We start from the raw sequence: 21,080 nt of genomic DNA, 5'->3' as shown, positions 1-21,080 counted from the left end.
TATGGCTCTTGGTTATAATTTTTTTACATTTACTAAAATAAAATAACTTTTGCAAATAAAATTAAAATCAAGATTTAACTGATATTAAAAGTCTATTTATAAAAATTTGTAAAGTTGATTTACTCAATGAGATATTTGAATTCAACGGTTGGATTGAAGAAATATAATACCGATATTGAGTTATTAAGCGGAGTAAGTCAATAGAAATTTACTCCTGAAGTCAACGGATCCCTCCTCATATATTAATTTTGTCTTATTTTCTTTAATTAATATTCATACACTTAAATTTCTAAATTAAAAATAAAATTATTAATTTCATATTACATTCAAAATTAAATAAGTGAAAATATATATATTATATATATATATATATATATATATATATATATATATATATATATATATATGGGGTTTTCTAACTTAGACCCTAGTTAGGTCTAAGTTAGCAAGGTGCACCTTTTGAGTTGGACCAAAATACCCATTCTTTTAATTTTTGAAAGAATAGAGCAACAGGGGCATTTCTGTAATTTTACATAAAAAAAAAAATAAAGACACGCGCCCCCACCTTCTTAAAAATTAATAGACGTGGATCCAGTGTCGCGCGCGTACGGAAGGACCATGGTTACAGACCGTTGATTTCCATCAGACAGCCAAGATGTGATCTCATTAAGGCTGTCTGATTGATCAGACAGCGCAGATCATCCTACCATCATGTCTGCGCCACACTAGATTATAAGCTGGAGAGAGAAAATTTTACTTTTGAAAAAGGCAGCCACGTGTCAGCATATGACTGGGTCTGCCTGATTTTTTTCCATTTTATGCTTTAAACTCGATTATTTCGTCGTAAATTAATTTTTTATTTTTTAATTTTTATACCAAAATTCATAATTTTTTTTTCTCTACAAATAGAGACTTGGTTCGTTTGATTTGGACACCGAAAAAAAAACGCGATTTTTCACTACTTTAAACTCGATTATTTCGTCGTAAATTAATTTTTTATTTTTTATTTTTTATACCAAAATTCATAATTTTTTTTTCTCTACAAATAGAGACTTGGTTCGTTTGATTTGGACACCGAAAAAAAAACGCGATTTTTCACTACTTTAAACTCGATTATTTCGTCGTAAATTAATTTTTTATTTTTTATTTTTTATACCAAAATTCATAATTTTTTTTTTCCTACAAATAGAGACTTGGTTCGTTTGATTTGGACACCGAAATCCTTCTGAAACCATTTATATGGTAGAATGGTTTCAGAGAGTTGTAATCTGAAACCATTTTGCTGGTAGAATGGTTTCAGTAAGTTGATTACTAGTTATTTGCTTCTGAAACCATTTAGCTTGTAGAATGGTTGCACATAGTTGTATTCTGAAACCATTTTACTGGTAGAATGGTTTCAGTGAGTAATTTATTAATTGTGTTTGCTTCTGAAACCATTTATCTGGTAGAATGGTTTCAGAGAGTTGTAATCTGAAACCATTTTGCTGGTAGAATGGTTTCAGTAAGTTGATTATTAGTTATTTGCTTCTGAAACCATTTAGCTTGTAGAATGGTTGCACATAGTTGTATTCTGAAACCATTTTACTGGTAGAATGGTTTCAGTGAGTAATTTATTAATTGTGTTTGCTTCTGAAACCATTTATCTGGTACAATGGTTTCAGAGTTGTAATCTGAAACCATTTTGCTGGTAGAATGGTTTCAGTAAGTTGATTATTAGTTATTTGCTTCTGAAACCATTTAGCTTGTAGAATGGTTGCACATAGTTGTATTCTGAAACCATTTTACTGGTAGAATGGTTTCAGTGAGTAATTTATTAATTGTGTTTGCTTCTGAAACCATTTATCTGGTACAATGGTTTCAGAGAGTTGTAATCTGAAACCATTTTGCTGGTAGAATGGTTTCAGTAAGTTGATTATTAGTTATTTGATGAGATTAAGGTAGTGAAAAATTGGGTTTTTTTTTCTGTGTCCAAATCAAACGAACCAAGTCTCTATTTGTAGAGAAAAAAAAATTATGAATTTTGGTATAAAAAATAAAAAATAAAAAATTAATTTACGACGAAATAATCGAGTTTAAAGTAGTGAAAAATCGCGTTTTTTTTTCGGTGTCCAAATCAAACGAACCAAGTCTCTATTTGTAGAGAAAAAAAAATTATGAATTTTGGTATAAAAATTAAAAAATAAAAAATTAATTTACGACGAAATAATCGAGTTTAAAGTATAAAATGAAAAAAATCACGCAGACCCAATAATAGCGTGACACGTGTCTGCCTTTTTCAAAAAGGTTTCTCTCTCCGCGGAATCCTGTCCACCACGCGCACCTGTCGGCGCGTGTCATGCACGCGCGTGATTTTTGTCAAATGAGAAGCTGCCACGTGTCCTGGGGGGGGGAAAAAGAAGTGGGGGCGCGTGTACTGTTGCATAAAATTACAGAAATGCCCCTGTTGCTCTATTCTTCCAAAAAATTAAAAAATGGGTATTTTTGTCCAACTCAAAAGGTGCACCTTGCTAATTTAGACCCAACTGGGTCTAAATTAGCAGCCCCCTATATATATATATATATATATATATATATATATTCATTTTAATATGAGAGATAAACTCTCCGAGTTTACGAGTTGAATCTAAAGGGGGTGTATTGGATTGAGATTTCAAAAGACTATTTTGGCAAAAGAAAATCTTGAAGATTTTAAAAGACTTTGTGAGATTATATTAATTTTGTAAGATTTTAAAAGACTTTTTTAAAAGACTTTTTACATTCAAGATTCTTAACACAAGACTCTGTGAGATTTTATAACATAGACTTTTGAGATTTCAAAGAACTTTATGGAATTTTAACATTTAAATGACTCAATAAATTCAATACAAATTTCTTCCAAAAATATAATAATCAATCAATCATTCCTTAAAAAACATCAAGGAATTAATATAAACAAATAAAATCAATGAATCAATTTTTTTTTTAAATAATCATAAAAAAGAACAAGAGAACTAAAAACTTTATCAGAAAACACTAATCATAAAAAAAGGTTGCAGAATTATATATATATATTTCTTGGTTACAAAATTATGTTAAAGATCAATTTTATATGGCAGCAGAAAATCGTTTTCAATAAATAAAAAAAATCAGAAAATTGTTTTGATCAATTGAGTTTCAAAGGAATAGAAATATTATGTACATCCCTTCCATGGCAACCTTCAGGTGGAGAAAAAGAATGGTTGAGTTGCATATGTTAGGGAATTGTGGTGGTGGAGAAAAAGAACGTGGAGTGAGAGAGAACAATCAAGAAACACACAGGAAAAAAAGTCTGGAGTGAGTTTGAAAAAGTCTTGATGTTTTACGTGAGATTGTTGAAAGAAGAATGTATATGTATTTTCAACTAAAAAGTCTCACACAATCCATTAAAATCCATTCAAAGAAAGAATCCATTCAAATCTATATATTTTTGAATACCACAAGACATTTTATAAATCATGAGAAATCTTAATTGAATACCAACAAATTTCGTTGGATTGAAAAAAAAATCTTGATTGTCTTAATTGAATACCACGAGATTTATTTACATTTTATAAAAGTCTTGATTGAATACCTCAAGACATTTTTATTATAAAAAAGTCTTTTAAAACCCATTAAAATCTCAATTCAATACACCCTCCTAAGTTTCGATTTGAGTTAGCCAAAAACGAGTTGATGTAAAAATAAATTCTGACAACCTTGTTCCCTTGTGTTCAAATCCTCTTCAATGTTTGAAAGGATCGTAGCTGTGTTGGTATGAGTGGATGATGACGTAACATGTTATGAGTATTTTGAGATAATAGAATGATATAGCACTTGAAGAGTTCATAAATTAACTCTTATGAAGCACGGCCATCAAATTTGTACATGTGATTTTGAGATCTCAAACGTGTTGAGTAGTAAACTAAACTCATTTTGATTTAATAGAAGTTCATCAAAAAATTACCATTGAAACCAGCTCAAAATATAGAAGAAAATGGTGTATATTTATTGATTGAAACTGCCTCATGTGTATATAAAACATAAAACTAAAGCCTAGTAGGCAGAATTTGATATCAACATTGAAAAAAGAAAAACCAATATATCCAAAAAGAAATAAATCATTGTAAACCTAGAACACCTTTTAATTCAGATCACCAGGCAATGTAAGACTATAGCCTTTCAGATTCCCATCAAACAATGACTTCTTGGGGCAAAATGGGATGCAAATGTTGCGGCTTCAGCTCCTCGAAACATCTTGGATTTGGACAATTAAACTCCATTATACTCCGGCTTAGTTGCTAAACAACTAAGCAGTCTTCATCCCCATCATTCACCAACAAAATTGAACAATTCTTAAAAGGGCAATAAGTAGTCTTTTGGCACCCAATAATAGAAGCTTGCAAATCTTTTTCTTCAACCTTCAATTCTAAACAACATTTTTCAAAAGAACAATTCGTCGAACAGTTGGCGGCCTTTTTCTTCTTCTTATCATCATCATCAAAAACAAATTTTCACTTCTTTGGAATGTAGTTTCAGCGAGAATCAACGATTTCATACTGAGAGAATTTCAATTTTTGTTGAAATTGTTGACAGTTGAGTTCTGAATGCCACGGAACATTACAATTTGCACAGAATAGTCTGTGACAAGAAGGGCACTCTGCATTTATCACAATTTCAGACCCATCATTCAGCAATGAAACTGAACAATCATTGAATGGACAAATAACCCACATTTGTCTATTATTGTAATTGTTTCCTTCATCATCATCAACATCATCATCATCATCATAAAAAACTAATCTTCTTTGGCGGTGGTGTTGTGACGGAGGAAACAAGTGTTGTTCGAATACTCGTCGGAACGGAGGAAACAAGTGCCCTATTACTCCAACAAGCTTCTCTGCCGCTGCTAAGATCATCGTATCGTAATCTCGTACAAATCAAAAATCAAGAAGTAAAAGTTTAGTACTATTTATTTTCTATTGTTTGTTGTTCCACCAAACCAACATACGGAGTGAGTATAAATACTCACACTTAGGTTTCTTCTAGTTGCGTAAGAAACAAGACATTAATTTATGAGTATAAAAAATTAACTTGTTTATTTGTCCATGTTTTTTATTTAAAATTATATAAAATTATTTGATTACTTATTTATGTTTTTATTTATAAAATGTAAAGTATTACAAAATAATTTTTTAAAAATTTTTTTGTCTTAAATATGATATAATATATCCTATCATCTATGTTGCATGGGTACTTCGTTTTGGACAGAGTACTGGTACTGGATACGTATCGAGTACTTGTACGCATACAGTACTCCCATGGTATGTAACCTCAAAGTACCGAGTTTTTTTTTTCGTTTTTTGATGCGAGTACACGCGTGGTACTTTCGGGGTACGCGCGTGGTACTCTCAGAGTACACACGTGGTACATAGGAGCATACCCGTACCTTAGTTTTTTTAAAAAGTCGTACCACGTACCGGTACCTGCCCGCCCCTATGCAACATAGCTTATCATACGATGTGTATGATTTAAGAAATTATTATCTGTGTCAAGTTCTCTTTGAAGAGTTCAACGGTTCTTCTTGGTGGAATAGAATCATTATTTTCCATGATCGTGTGTTTTTCTTGGCAAAGATTAATTATTACTTTTCTTGATGTTTGTGAGCATCTTGACCATTTTTTTAATCAAACAATCGTAACTCGTTTCATTATTAATCAATCATTATTAATCAAAGCTTCAATACATGAAGGTACAAAATGATTAGCTCAAGCTCAAGAAATCCCACCCTCGTGAGAGCGAGCAACCATATTCAATTTAAACTCATGTTCTAGTAGTAAACGTGGGACTTGTATTCTGCAACATTTTTTTAAAATCAAACTAAATTAATTCAATTGATCTTGATCAGTTTAATTGTCCCCGACAGAGTAGAACTAACTCATAAATACCTGACCACCAATAGTTTATGCTTCCCTTTAGTACTCAATTTCCACACACCCGAACACAGGTCTGTAGAGAAACATAACTAAAAAAGAGCTTGATACATAGTATGAAAACTGGACAAAATCCTACGAATTCAAGAAGGAATGGGCATATATATATTCGTTAAAAGAAGGAAAAACAAAATGAAGCGTTGGCTAAATTGCAACATACCTCAACCAAAGAAGAAATGGATAGAAACTACATAAATTATATCGATCATGAATTCTACCATCATTTCTAGTGGATAATATACAAAATTCTAGGGTATACTGCCTGCAACCCATTTCCAGAACATTGAGCTCTCTAACCTATTTGAACAGGAATACACAAATAATAAAGAATGATTGTCGAGGAAAATTTATGCGGAAAGGACTTTGGGAAAATTGCACACAGTATTAGTCAGGTATCTAATTCTAAGACAGAAGTCCATTCAGCAATGGGCGCTCCACATCTGCATTCCTTGCCGTCAATCTTTTATTCTGATGCAGTGTTCTGCAATGAGAAAATTATGAAGACTTAAATAAACTTATAGGAGTATGTACGTAAATCCTGACAGAATCCACATAGTTTTACTGCTGCATAAGACAACAAAATAGGAAAAATGCACAGAAGTTTTACACCTCATTCATCCATTATGGATCTAAAATGGACAAACCAAGTATGAGCTGCTCACAATCTCACTGGAAGCTGAAAAATGACTTCACATATGCAGCATCAAGTATATATTTATAAAACATAAAATGTCTCTTTTGATTGGAAAGGTCACTTCCGTTTACCATTTATTGAACTCGGTCAAAAGATGTCCATGGATGCAAAATGACACATTTCTGTAATTAAAGTTGTGTGCACATTGTCCCCAAGGTGTAGCCCAAGTGGTTGAGCTGATACACCCGAAGGAGTTCGAGAAGGAGGTCCATGGTTCAAACACTAATATAACATAATAACAACTAACATTTGTCAAAAAAATTGTGTACACATTATGATAGAGACACTAACACCTTTCTAGAACACAATTGAGTTGTAAATTGCTCACAAAATATTCCAAGGAGAACTGAAACAAATAAGAATTATTGCCATCAAGGATGTGACGACCACAGTTTCTAGGTACAATAGAATTGTAGAAAAGCTCATCACACCACCAATAATCAATTTATGGACAACCTTCCTATATATGCTCTAATGCACACTACTGTTCAAAAATTTAATCTTGAGATGGCACTCAGACAAGCCGCATCAAGTATAAACCGTAACCAATAAATTGCAATATCATAACAAAATTTGCATCCAAATAGAATTCATAGTTGTGTTGGCATCATCATGACAATCTACTACAAAGAAAAACTCAGACAACGTTTAGAATCTAAGCAAATATGCCTGACATGAAATATTTGAATTTTAAATTATAAAAAACTGAATAGGATTTAAAATGAGTAAAGCATCAGAGACCTTACACTAGTTGCCCGGAGCTCTAATGTATTCACATTTTCCGCGTCCTGCCCATTCAAAAAGCATGATAAGAAAAAAACTCTGACAGGTACAATTCCAACTCACCAAAAAACTCAACAGTTACTCGGAAAGATTACCTCAATTAACAAATCTTTTCTGGTTATTAAGCCAACAACACGTGATGGACGAGGAACAACAAATAAATGCCTCAAACCAAGTTGGCGGAAAAGATTGTATACCTGTGTCATCAGCTTGACGTCATAAAAATAGAAATCATAACATAGTCGATCAAGTTTTCATCTAAAGGATTTCAAACCGCGCACCTTTGTCAGAGACATATCTTCCGGTACAATATACGGTGAGGGGTTCAAAAATGGGGCAAGATCTATGTACATTTCCAAGTCCTCTGATGTTAGATGTATATCGTCAAGACATATTCCTTTACTAGAAACAGGCTTTGCAAATTCACCAGAATCATGCCTAAAAGTTAAGAATAGTATCAGGAATTTGGAATTCAAATGAAAAAGGCCAACTAAACAAACCATATTATGCCTCACCTTATTGACCTGCCTCCCGCTCTTGGATCAGAGGGTAAAGGACTATGCTGGAAATCAACCTTAGATTGCAGAATGACCAATAAATGACTGCACAAGAGAAAAGGATATTGTAGCTTGAGTTTTTAAGTGATTCATTCTTTAACATCAAGTTAAAACCGAAATCATATCAGAGTAGAGACAGATGCAACAAAAATGAACAGTTTATCAATGATCATTGCACACCTCCGAAGCACTAATCCAATAACAAGTGGTTCTCCACTTCTTGTGTGTTCAATCACCTGCACATAGTAAATTGTAGAAGACAACTTAGAAAATGCGATAAATAACGATTAATAGACATAAAAGAGTGATACATACTGGAAAACCGTTGTGTGTGTTGCTCTGCAGAATGGAAAATACATCTGAAACCTTAACAACACGAGGGAAAGAGACCACCTGCAACAGACAAATTTACACGTACAATCAGTGACCAAAGAGATAACTACAGAACAAAGCACGTGAAACATAGTTTTTTTTAATATTTTATTATTATATATGGTGTGTGGGTGGAAAAAAAAAATCATTTGAACTTAGACCCCAAGCATATTGGTATAGATTTCCCCTTGATAAATAAGTTTTACCCAGGACTATAGTTTAATTCCTATATGGAACCGGGCTTTTAACTTTGGATCCCTTACTTTCACTATCTATCTTCCTTTTTATACACCAGATCTTTAAGAGTGAAAATCTTTCAATCTGCATTAAACTCAAGACAACCACTTTCTTTCTCAAAGCTGGTTATACTAGAAAGAATAATGAATAGGCAGTAATTCAAATAGGATTCCTTTAAAGTAAACTACCCCAGCCCGCCGTACATGTATTATATGCTCCAAACAATTTCATCATTGCAATAAGAAAAGCATAGGCAATTTCACCCTTCCCTTCCCACTTGCAGGAAAAACTCACAGAAAACACAAATTACTCAGACAACTAATAATGTATAGGCAATTGCTACAAAAAATTTAAAATTATATTCACCCTTCCACTCCCACAGGCCTCCTTTGCGATCATATTCCGCATCTCATATTTGGGCTTTGATTCTAGTAATGGGATGCCTCTCAGTCGAGCTTGTTCTTCATATATGCCATCATTAAAAGCATCACCAACAGCCTGTAAGGTAAAAACTTAGTGCATTTTTATGTGATTTTTCTTTGTAAAGGGGAGTTTCATTATGCATACCTTTGATATAAGAAGAACGAGCATAATAAGAGGTAAAAGTTTCAAGTTATTTGTGATTTCAACCATAATGACACATAGAGACACTGTCATCCGCATTGAACCTCCAAGAAAAGATGCAGCTCCTAGCAAAGCATATCTGGAAATAAGAAAAATATCACATTAATTCCAGTGAAAATATGGGGTACTCCAGCCTACAATACAAACGTTATACGCCAGCACTACAAGAAATATAAAACAGCAGCAGAGGTTCAATGCAGTATATATAAAACCTAAAGAAAACTTGAAAAGCGGTAACCCTTTTTCTGAATTTCATATTAACAGTTACGGTTGGCTCTTTAATCCAACCAATCGCATGGACCCTAGAGGACAATCCCTAGCATGTCAGCAGCAGACATGGGTGAAACCCACCAACAGTAATACATTAAAGTCTACAGGAAATTCCAAACAAGGTAACCTATGCAGATATCTAAATGATCCATCAAATAAATTGAGAAATTGTGACCCGCTTGCTAAGGCCGGATCAAATCAATAGTCAATGTGAAATAAAACAATCAGAAAGCATTGCCAGAGTCATACCAGGTCAAAGGATAATAAAAGAAAGAAAAATGCAATGAACCCTCACCAAAATAAGGGAAGAAAAACATGCAAGAGAAATGGAATCGTGACCAACAAAGCAAGACTCCCGAAAGTGATTTTAAATGAGAAATAAACTTTCAACAACAGCAATTCATACGGAAACATATCTAGTTAATCATAGTTTTAAAGAAAGAAACTAGAAAGTAGAAACGCACTCACGTTCCCTCTTCAATATTGAGTTTTCTGTAATACTTTACAACAAACATGCCGACAAGACGCCCATAAGTTGATCCTATCATAATACCGGGAACAAATTGACCAGCAGGCACGGCAGTACCAAACGTCACAACTGCTAAAGCGTAAAACATGACCTGCCAGAGAAAAGAGATGATGATTACTATATAAACATGCAAAGCATCATAATTAGAGCCAGCTTTATCCAATATGGAAACATAAAGATAAATTAACTATAATTCCATTAGGCGCTTCAATGAGAACAGCCCCCACAACTAAAAAAAAATATGGCCTATCTGTAGCACCTGACTTGTAAGAAAATAGATTTTTCTTCCCCTTTTGAAAGAACCGTTCTAAATATCTTTAATTACATTTTGTTGCTGATATTTATCATCTGCACAACCCCACACCCCACTGTATTCAGATTACAAATTTACATGCAAGCCGGTGCATGCCCAACAAGCAAATACTGTCCAAAGTTCTATGATAACTATAACATAGAAAGCATCACTACATTAATGTCTGATGTATGCAACGTCTGAAACAGTAAGCAAGAATGTATTACCAAAAAGGTTAACAAACTTTGGGAACTGTACTCGTTTATTGTTTTTGCACTGAACAAGTTCCTTATGGCATCATCCTGAAACAACAGAGAAGTTAAAGTAATGTAACAAACAAAGAAAAACAAACTAGGGTTTCCAGTTCCGTCAAAACCTGTGTATTGAAGAAAATAGTAGCAAGATCATTGTATTCGTTGTCTTTGCTACAATAGAACTGAAAAAGGAACAAATGTACAAAAGAATAAGTAAATAAAACCAGAAGTGAACTGTCATTAAGTAGCATAAAATACATGAATACAGGACATAGATAATTGAAATTCAGTAGACAGATTAAAAAAGTTTAATTATGAAAAAATGAGGTAAAGGATGGAATTAATATAAAATAAAACCATCGGTCTTACATTAACATAATTCCCATACATTCCAGGAGGTCTTGGACATTCAATACCAGATGTAGGATCAGGTTCAGGGCATGGACTGCATTTTCTTAGAAGCGGCAAGCCAAATGAAATAACTGATGTTAGAAGGGAGACAAGGCATGCTTCAATAATCTGCAGTACAGTGGAGGGGTGAAACGTACATAGAATAAACAAGTGAGAGAAGAAAAAGCACTGCATATAGAATAAACAATAATATAATCAACAAAAATTAACTTTCTTCACTTTGTTCGGTTCTTTAATCTTGTGCCTTTTTTCTTCTTTAGCTTCTTATCCACACTATGGATTTTTTATTTATTTAACAGAAACAGAGGCGGAAAACAATAGGATCAAAATCAACAATATACCTTGACTCGGTTCCCTTTCTTGTGAAGATGATTTCGACGCCAAGTAGTAATATAAAGCGTAAGCTGGTTAAATAAAGCTCCTGCAAATTATTGACACAAAATTAACAAATGAACCAAGGCCAGCTAAAATCCACAAGACAAACTAAGTGTGAGATAAAGACAGAATTCCTACCTAGTAGACCTCCAATAACCCCAATAATAGCCATTGGTAACAGCTCTGCAAACGAGTAATCCTCTTGACCACTGAACATAAAACCAGTCAAGAAGAGGAATAGAAGAAAACAAAACAAAACCTTAATACTGAACTGATAGTAAAAAAGGTGATAGCTCTGATCTTAACTCTGATACATCCCAAATTATGAATCCGCCTGATCCAAAATGTCCACATTTTCCACTCTTACACCACCCCATCGCAGTTCGCACCACAACAGCCACAATAGCAGAAGTGAAAAAGACACGCCACATTAATTGACTCCTCCACCTTTAACAGCAAAGTAAACATATTGCAATACAACAGCAATAAGTAAATAAATAAATAGAAGTAGAACAGATACACACCCTCTACTGCATAGGCTTCTAAGCAAACAGAATCATTTGATCAAGTTCAAGAATTACAAAATCTTACCAAGATGTAACCTCTTCCAATGCAAACAATACGCCACCAACTGGAGCTCTAAATGCAGCAGCAACTCCAGCTGCACACCCACAAGTTACCTTTTCAAGAAATCAATAGAATAAAAAATGAGCATTTTCTTAATACTCGTTTAGAGTTTGGAGAGGAACATTGAAATGAAGGTTTACATTTTGGTGAAGAGGAGGGGAGATTTGTGAAATAAAATGTAAAAAGTACATTCTCTGCTCTACATTGGTAACTAGTAAATTAAAAACAGTTTTGGGTGGCTTACAAGATCACGGCGATCCCGGTCACTTTTGAATACATTAAACCACCTTGAATTTAGATGATATTTAGTGGATCCACCCTGTTCAAGACATGACATCAAATATTATTCAGTTTCTTGCATACACGCATATACAATAAAAATTCCACAAGGAACGACTTAAGAAACAAATTTGGGATGATAAATGTTATCACCACCATATCAAAAAATGGATATATTATAAACATACAGATGCAGACAACACAGAACTTGGTACCACGCTTGTGCAAGTACAATTGTTAAACTTGGTGATGAACCCAGCCATGGAAAAAGTGCATTAAATATTTAAAGTTTTCTAGCATTAATGAAGCATATCTATGTAGATTCAATTCAAACTACTTCCTATATGGCATCAGGCTTAAATTTGGCTGCCCCGCTCATTAATTTTTTGCTAGAATCAGGCCAGCTATTTACTACTTTTAAGATGATATTGGGACAGCCCAGTCACTACTTGGATTGAAATCAGGTCAGTTCAACCTCTAATTTCAGACTGAAATCAGGCCAGCTAGATGTGTTTATCATTTTAACAGATAAAGGGATAGTCAATGGTAATGTCCCAAATTAGCAGCAGCAACCAAACCTATTCTCTAATCTCTATAGACAATGGCATGACTCATAATTATCTATAGATTTTGGAAAATGCTAGCATGTGCCCTCACCCTAAGGGAACATGTTAAGGACGCAAAAGTGGATAGATTCTCTTGTAACTTGTGGATTTAACTTTTTAAGCATTAATATTTTACATTATTAAATGCAAAAGTTCGATATTTAGATATCTTAACATGTTCCCTTAGGGCACATGTTAGCACGACCCATAGATTTCTAAATCTCTCATAATGGTTTGGTGTAGTTTTTCTTGGTCTCTCTAGTCTACCTCTAATTGTATGACTCTATGATCTTTATTCACACATATCCAAACCATCTAAAACGAAACTACCAGAGTTTCTCTCCAATAATTATAGTGATCTCATCTTATCATGTCTAACAACTTCTCCATTATAGCCCTTTCATCTCTACAAGAGTCGTAGTGTTCTATATTCTTTGATTTTCATGTCTAAGTTAGGATTTGTGGGCCTCTTACTCAATTAAAGTCCATTTACTCTATTTAGTCCTACTTAGGCAACATTCATGTGTTTCTAGGGCTTTCTATATATCTAACTTTCCATGTAGTTCTTTTATGGGTCATGCTAACATCTGCCCGAAAGACACTAGTTAAGGAAACTACAAATAAAAGTTTTGTATCGGAAATAACAAGTTTTAAACTTTTCAAAAATTGAATACACCACTTTCCAACACAACATTTCTATATTGGTTTCCTTAACTTGTGCCGCGTTAGCATTTTCCTTCTTTTATACACTCTCCAACTAGGACAACATCACCCGAAAAAGCGTAGTCCATGTACTATCCCTTAGATGTATCAGTAAGCAGTCAGCACGTCTAGAAGGATATATAGGCCTAAAGTTGGACCGTTGATGGACATTTATAGTTATATGGAAATCTAACTCATTTTCATTTTTCACCTTACTTTCTCACACTATATGGTAAGGCACCAAGGAAGGATGTGCAAATGCTAAATATATAATAAAAATAAATAAAAAACATTGCATATAAATGACCGTTTAAAATACATAAGACAATTCAGATGGCAGCGATACAGGTATTTGGACTCATTTCATTTTATTTGATATTTGTAAGAATTCATGCATCTGTTATCATAATAATGGACAACTTAAACTTATTATACAGGTACTAAAATATACCGCGTATTAAGTCCTTACTTGTCCAAGCAAAGAAGCAATACAAGCACCAGTATGGACTAGAGGACCTTCTTTACCCAAAGCGAGGCCTCCCCCCACTGAACCAATGCTTCCAAATACCTGCAACACATAAGAAGATCTTGCAATTAAGAAACAGCCACGTTCTAAAATTACCCTCCCAACCAGCTTTTAAAAATATGCAACACATCATATATTCATACCTTTCCAATCAAAGTTCTGAAAAGAAGGATGCCGTGAGTATCAACTCCTGAACATAAATGAGAATCAGAACTCTTGGTGACTTGGTGTACATGGGATATTTGGATAAGTTGGATCAGCATTCAACATAAACTCAGAAACACTCTGAAGAGTTTATCTCACCGTTTAAGTAACCCTTGATTTCAGGAATACCAGATCCGGCAGCTGCTGGTGAAAATTGTGTGATGATATATACAGAGGAATACACTAAAACCAAGTTGATCAGGATATATACAATAAAGCCAGCGACGTATGATTTCTGAATTATATTAAATGTCACTGAGTACTTCCAGCCAGCAAAATTTTCAACCGAAATATTGATGAAAACAGCAGCAAGTCCAGTACCTGCAAGCAATCAAATGGAAAAATGTGTATAAACAAACAACTTTCAAAGTAAAAGACACATATGACGACATGCAAATCAAACTTTGTGATCGGTAAAATCAAAACTTCAAACTAAACATTATTAAATTCTGAGTCATGAAAGTTTAGTACATATGATGACATGCAAATCAAACTTGTGACCGGTAAATTGAAAGAATTGCCGCTGAAATCATTCTATGACCTCCTTGTTAATTCTGATATCTATCATCTATATACAAAACTGACAACCTATTAAATACAGACCAGATAAATCGGTTACTGATTGAACCTAAAAAATGAACTTTTTCTTATGCAATAGGGACTAGAGGGAGTACAAAATTTGCTTCTACTCTCAATAAGTGCATGTTTGATTCAGCTTGATTTCGGTAATCCCGCAGTGATACAAAACATGCATGCACTAAGTATAGAACTTCAAAAGCTGAGATAATAATTTTAGAACTTACAAATACCAATGAGCAACGCAAAGAACCATTTCACCACCAGCAAGTAACTCACATACAGCTTCCTTCTTCTATGCGCCTAAAAATCTCAAACCACACAAACTCCAATAATCAATAATTGCAGAATAATTAATTAATTAATTAATACAAACAAAATAAAAAATAGCAAAACCTGTTCTTCTCGATAAGCAAAATTCTCAATGACTTCATAGTCAAGACTCTCAACAGCACTTCCATCGTTCTTCTTAAGAAGACCAACACCGTCGTGATCAACGAACTGTGATTCATCGGAGTTCGGAATCCGTGACCAAGCTACCCTCGCTGATTCGATGCCGTTTTGGATATGATTCGCCAGCATCGTTTTCGTCGATCGGATCCAGAATGAGAATTCCAAATACTTCTGCTTCGGTAGATTCAAATTCAATCAAGTTTCTTTTTGGTTGTTGCAGATCACAATTTCGCAGTAACTGTAATTGAGTATCCACCAACAGTGTCGTTCACGACTCTTCTCTTTCGATTGTGCGTTCTCTTTACTCTGAAAGTTGAGTTCTGAATAATTAGTGACAGAGAAAAATGAAAAATAAATGGAGGGTAAATTCACAGTGCGGATAAGGATAGGTTGTATAGTATGTTCGGAGTGCGTCTGTGAAAACGCGCAAGATGTCATCAAATGTGATTATGTGAGGGATGCATCATTTTTATCGTTAACGTGTTGGTCCATTTAGATTTCGGTGTCCTATGTGGCGCTGGTGTACTGGATTATTATCTCATCCATTGATTCTGTTTAACTACTTCGAGTCCACTCCTTTTTCGTAATTTACTTTTATTTTATTTTAGAGAAAAAATTACACGGTAGGTCTTTTATCTTATTTATTTATAACATTTTAGTTCTTTATTTTTTTTTGTCCCGTTTAGATCATTAATCTTATCTATTTGTAACATTTTGATCTTTTTTCTCATTTTTTATTCCAAAAATAGTGACAGCTTGCCACATAGAAACTCTTATTTTTTAAAATAACTTTTTATTGAAAATAAAGAAACCCAGCAAAATGATTAATATATTCATCATTATTTCAAAACAACTCCATTAAAATCAAACTCCAAACCTCTGCCCAAAAAAAAAAAAAATCTCCAAACCAATGAATCAAAGTCCAAATCGATGAAACACTAGAGAAAACTCGTATGGACTTGGTGATTTATTATAAAAAAAATAACAAAATTGAAACCCATACCAACAAAAAATACAAGAAATTTCAACAAATTCATATTAACCACACTATCTTAGAACAATAAAAAAGCTCAGATTTGTTTGTGCCAAGAGAATATTTTGTTAACTTTTCATGATATTAACAATATTCTTTTTTTTTAGCAATAAATTTTTTTTATTAACAAACTCACCCTAACATAAGATATGTCCTTTTTTTTAGCAAAAAAAAAATAAGACATATATTTTATTTTTTTGACATAAGTTTGCATCATAGACATAGACAGGCGCGACTAATTATAACAATATTGATCATTTATCCACGATGGACCACTTGTAAAGATGATCCACATTAGCATTAACCGTCCTTATTTAGTACTACCTATGTCTCTAGTTATAAGATTTTGTTTGACAAAAATATACTATTCATTTAACTTGTTTTGACCGTATTTTTTTACTACCATATAAATGTAAATATTAGCATGTAAGATATTGTTCAATTTGTTTTGATGTGTATTTTCAAAATATTAAATTATTATAATTTTTCTAATAGACAATTAAAAATATTAGTGATCAAAATTGTGCATTGGTGTACGTGGTCAAACAGAGTTTTATAATTAGGGACGGGGATAGTACTACTAGTAGTTCTCAAAAAAATTATCCTTATTGTTCCAAACAAAAGTCCTTATCGTAAGAATCAAACAATTAGGGACGGATGTAGTTTTGCAGTGTTGTAAGTTTGTTTCGCGGTTGCGAATTTCACTCTCAGGAATATATTTCTCAGGAAATAATAATGTTCATTTTATTCCTAGGTATTTTGAAAAAAAAAAAAGTGTTTGGTTAATGATAGTCATGTTGGATCGTTATTCCTAGGTATTTTGAAAAAAAAATCGGCAACTATTGGATCGTTATTGGGAGGTCGATTTTAGTGATACGTATCGTAAAACAAATATGTGTGCAGATGGATTAACAAACATCGAATGTGGGGCAGTATGGACTTAATTGTCTATGAATCATAGACTATGATTCTTGTATTAGAAACAAGTTCCTTGATGTAAAAGGAGTTACTGCTCCTAGTTTAGTTTATCGTTAGTTTTGTCTTTTTGAACTATGACACTCTCTTTTTGCAAAGAAAAAAAAAAATCTAAATCTAGTCATAGAAGAGGAGTACGTATCCATTATATGTATTTGAGTTGTGGTGAGGAAGTTGAATTATTATTTTTTAAATGGCAAAGATAAATATATTATATATAACAAAAACCAAATTTTAATATTGAAAAGTCTAACTTAATTATGCTGTGAAAAATAATGCCTATCTTAATTCTTAATCATATATGATAAACCAACAATGCACACATATATTTGCTAGTTTTAATTCATAAAATAAACTCACCAAACTTTGAAATTCCTTGCAAACAAAGCATCACACCCCCTTCCCACAAGTAATGCCATGGATCATGCTGCATATGCTCACTGCCCAGTTGAGATTCGGTCCAAATTAATCTGATAAGTAACTGGATACAACAAACACAAGCTAGAAAAAGAAAAAAAACAACCTGTAGAAGACAATTATTATAAACCGTAATTTTTTATTACTAAACTAAATGCCACCAAACCCATTGCTGTTCAATAATCAATGACAAAAATCTTTCAGAATGTACAACTAGGATCCAAGTAATTGCTGAGAATATAGCAAGCGAGTATGTGAAAATAGTTTTACATTGAATAGGAATGTGGTGATTTGAGTATTTATAAGTGGGAGAACCCACTCACCTATCACCTTAAGATTTTGGGTGGACAAGTGATGTGTCTCTCACAAAAGTGTGTTGCTCAAACGAAAAAAATCACAAAAGTGAATACTCCTCACTCGACCCTCCCCGATTGTTACGCCAATAGTAATCACATTGCTTAGCCTAATTGTAACATTGAGCCTCTGTAACATTGTACTGAAATATGAGACCGACACATTTTCTCACACATGATTGGGCTTCCTTATTTTACGTATAGAGCACGTGACACTTCTAATATCAGAAAACTCATCTAACAGTCACATGACCTGACCCACTCAGATAAAAAACGTTGCATAAACTCCACCTATCCCCCATGTGAAAGGTCCTCAGTTTCACAAGGTATAGTACAGTACAAAAGTATTTAGCCCAACTCTTCATTTATGCTCGTAGTACACAAGACACATTAATAGTATATAATATTATAGGTCAAATTTGTTCAGCTTGTATAATATTAATCAACAAAAATATGATTTAGCAAAGAGTATAACATCAGTACCATTTTATCAACATAATGTATTTGTAAAGAAAAATAAAATGAGTTCATAAGTCCTAACTATATTATTATTTGATTGAACGTTTTTATTTGAGTTTAAAGGTTTTATAGTGTGTCTAAATTTTTGTTATAATTGTTAACGGTAGGAAAGTTTGTCCAAGAATTATTACCATCAAGAATTGAACTCGGATTTTTCCCAATAATTCCTTTTAAGGAGAACTCATTAACCACTTCTTGATTGTTATATAAAAAATATTTAAGTACAACAAGTAAAAGAATTTTGTATAAAAAGTTGACATTCTCGATTAAATATTTTGCTCATCAAAAGTAAGAAAGGAAAATTTAGGTAAAATTACAATAAAATATTATTAATATTGATATGAAGTTTCCACTGTCGTTAGTGATAACTAATTTTCGACCTCCATCGAGGAACCCGTGGAGCATACAGGGTGAGTTATCCCCTCTCATTCTCAATTGAAATTTTTTTCATATGCATAAATCAGGAATCAAATTTCTAATCACATGTTTAATTGGACCAAAATCCTTACTACTTTGACCGATTCATATTAAAAATATAATTTTGAAATGGAGGGTCACATAGCATTGATTACCAATAACCAATTAGAATTTTTTAAATTATATACTCCTATTATTACATGTGCTATTAATTCATGGGTTATAAATGGTAGAGTTGAGTAGCCTCACCAAGTTTTTAGGCATAAAACCATGCCATAGCATATGCATAAGGTTTGCATAGTAGTAGCAATATGTATGATGTAGTAGAGAAAAAAAGAGAAGAGATGGGAAAGAGAAGAAGTAGAGTCAAAGAATCTAAATCATACACACTTCCTTCATCACCATCACACTCATTCTCATCATCTTCTTCCTCAGATTTCGAATTCACTATCTCCATTTCACCTCGCAAATCTTCAAACAATCTCTGTCCTGCAGATGAACTCTTCTACAAAGGCCAACTCTTACCTCTCCATCTTTCACCTCGTATCTCTATGGTCCGTACTCTTCTCCTCTCTTCCTCCTCCACTTCCTCAGCCACTTCCTCCTCCACTGCTCCCCGTGACTCCACCGGGAGCAGTGCTTCAAATGATTCCACCACTTCTTTCATCAGTGATCTTGCTCTGTTTCCTGATTCTTGTGATTCTTCTCGACCCAGTTCAGTAACAGAAGACGATGAATTGAAACGACTTCATCATATTCATAACAACAATTCCTCATCCTCCTCCAACAACAACAACAGATCTAATTCACAGTTGAAGAAACCAAACAAATATTTTTCTCTATCTAGATTTTCCTCTGTTTTTCGCAAAGAAACTGTTGCTAAAACCCGCGAAGTAGCAGAAACCGTTGCTAATAGTACTACTACTACTACTAATACTGTTACTAACAATTCATCGGTGAAACGAATGAGTGTTACTGCTAAAGAGGTTATAAGAAAATATTTCAAGAAGGTGAAACCATTGTACGAGAAACTTTCACAAAAACAACAACAAACTGTAGAAGATGCTACAAATATTACAAATACAACAACGTTAACTACTACAACGGTTATGTCTCTGTTGCAAAAAACAGAGAGATCTGAGAAAGAAAGTAAGAAAGAGAATGTAGGTATGTTATCTCATTCATTTTCGGGGAATTTAAGGTATCCAAGAAAAAGAAGCTGTGTTTCAAGTTGTCCTTCATCGATGAGATCTTCACCTAGTCATTCAGGTGTTCTTTCACAAAAGGGTGTTCTTCGTTCTGCTGTTTATGGTGATAGAGATGCTTCTTCCATGGAAGAGTTACAGAGTGCTATTCAAGGTGCTATTACTCATTGCAAAAACTCTTTGATTCCAAATAATTAGTACTAGTAGTAATTAATCTCATCTAATGGTTTGTAATAATTGCATGCAGTTAGTTTCTTGATCTATGTTTTTTGTTCTCATTAACCAATATTCATGTTAATGTTAGTAAAAAAAGAATCTTTTTTTGTTGTTGTCATTTTTTGTACTTGTAGAATCTGACGTGGCATTGATTGAGGTTATTAGAATTGAAAGTTGCGTTGCATTTGCATGTGACTGACTATTTAGATTTGGAACTTGCCTTTGGATTTTTGCTCGGGAAAGTGGAAAAACTTTTTCTGACCTTTTTATTATTTCCTTTCAAAGTTTGAAATCTTGTTCTGTGTGTAATAATCTTTGTAATAGAATACAGTGTGTCAGAATTACGGTAATTCATCGTGATTTTGCAGGAGTTATAGAATGTGACTCTTGAAGATACAATGAATTACGTGATTCTGATATATCTACCGTGATATTAAACATATACTTTACGTTTTGTTTTTTTATTTTTATCATAGTAGTTGTACATGTAATATAACTATATAAGAGTGACGTTGATGTGGTACAGTAGTGGTAGTAATTGCTCTGCAACACAAAATTGGCACTATGTGAATTGGAGTTTTATGTGAA

General features: G+C 33.3%; 3 protein-coding genes across 4 annotated transcripts; 1 reads left to right on the top strand and 2 right to left on the bottom strand.

Moving 5' to 3' along the window:
* Positions 1-3,986: 3,986 nt before the first annotated feature.
* Positions 3,987-4,976, bottom strand: LOC123907867. The gene is given in 1 exon segment (XM_045958290.1): positions 3,987-4,976. A coding segment is annotated over 1 exon segment (618 nt). The 5' UTR covers positions 4,914-4,976; the 3' UTR covers positions 3,987-4,295.
* A 1,172-nt stretch (positions 4,977-6,148) lies between these two features.
* LOC123907866 (chloride channel protein CLC-d) lies at positions 6,149-15,802 on the bottom strand. Of its 2 annotated transcripts, none has more exons than XM_045958287.1 (23): positions 15,301-15,802; positions 15,132-15,207; positions 14,428-14,649; positions 14,268-14,314; positions 14,068-14,166; positions 12,257-12,331; positions 11,977-12,065; positions 11,692-11,832; positions 11,524-11,594; positions 11,352-11,431; positions 10,969-11,118; positions 10,722-10,781; positions 10,573-10,647; positions 9,993-10,144; positions 9,198-9,333; positions 8,997-9,128; positions 8,337-8,414; positions 8,202-8,257; positions 7,980-8,066; positions 7,746-7,902; positions 7,560-7,661; positions 7,423-7,469; positions 6,149-6,468 (listed from the first exon to the last, which is right to left on the bottom strand). In XM_045958287.1, exons 1-23 carry the CDS (start codon positions 15,484-15,486, stop codon positions 6,390-6,392), a joined length of 2,397 nt encoding a protein of 798 aa, XP_045814243.1. In that variant the 5' UTR covers positions 15,487-15,802; the 3' UTR covers positions 6,149-6,389. The 2 variants fall into 2 exon arrangements, with proteins under 2 accessions (XP_045814243.1, XP_045814244.1); XM_045958288.1 differs by having other exon boundaries at positions 7,428-7,469; positions 15,301-15,796.
* A 3,498-nt stretch (positions 15,803-19,300) lies between these two features.
* LOC123910830 (probable membrane-associated kinase regulator 1) lies at positions 19,301-21,080 on the top strand. Its single transcript, XM_045962101.1, has one exon. It carries the CDS (start codon positions 19,383-19,385, stop codon positions 20,472-20,474), a length of 1,092 nt encoding a protein of 363 aa, XP_045818057.1. The 5' UTR covers positions 19,301-19,382; the 3' UTR covers positions 20,475-21,080.

The sequence above is a fragment of the Trifolium pratense genome, linkage group LG2, assembly GCF_020283565.1.
Source record: "Trifolium pratense cultivar HEN17-A07 linkage group LG2, ARS_RC_1.1, whole genome shotgun sequence".
Taxonomy (NCBI): domain Eukaryota; kingdom Viridiplantae; phylum Streptophyta; class Magnoliopsida; order Fabales; family Fabaceae; genus Trifolium; species Trifolium pratense.
The sequence above is the reverse complement of the archived record's forward strand: the minus strand, read 5'-3'. Positions and strand labels throughout refer to the sequence as shown.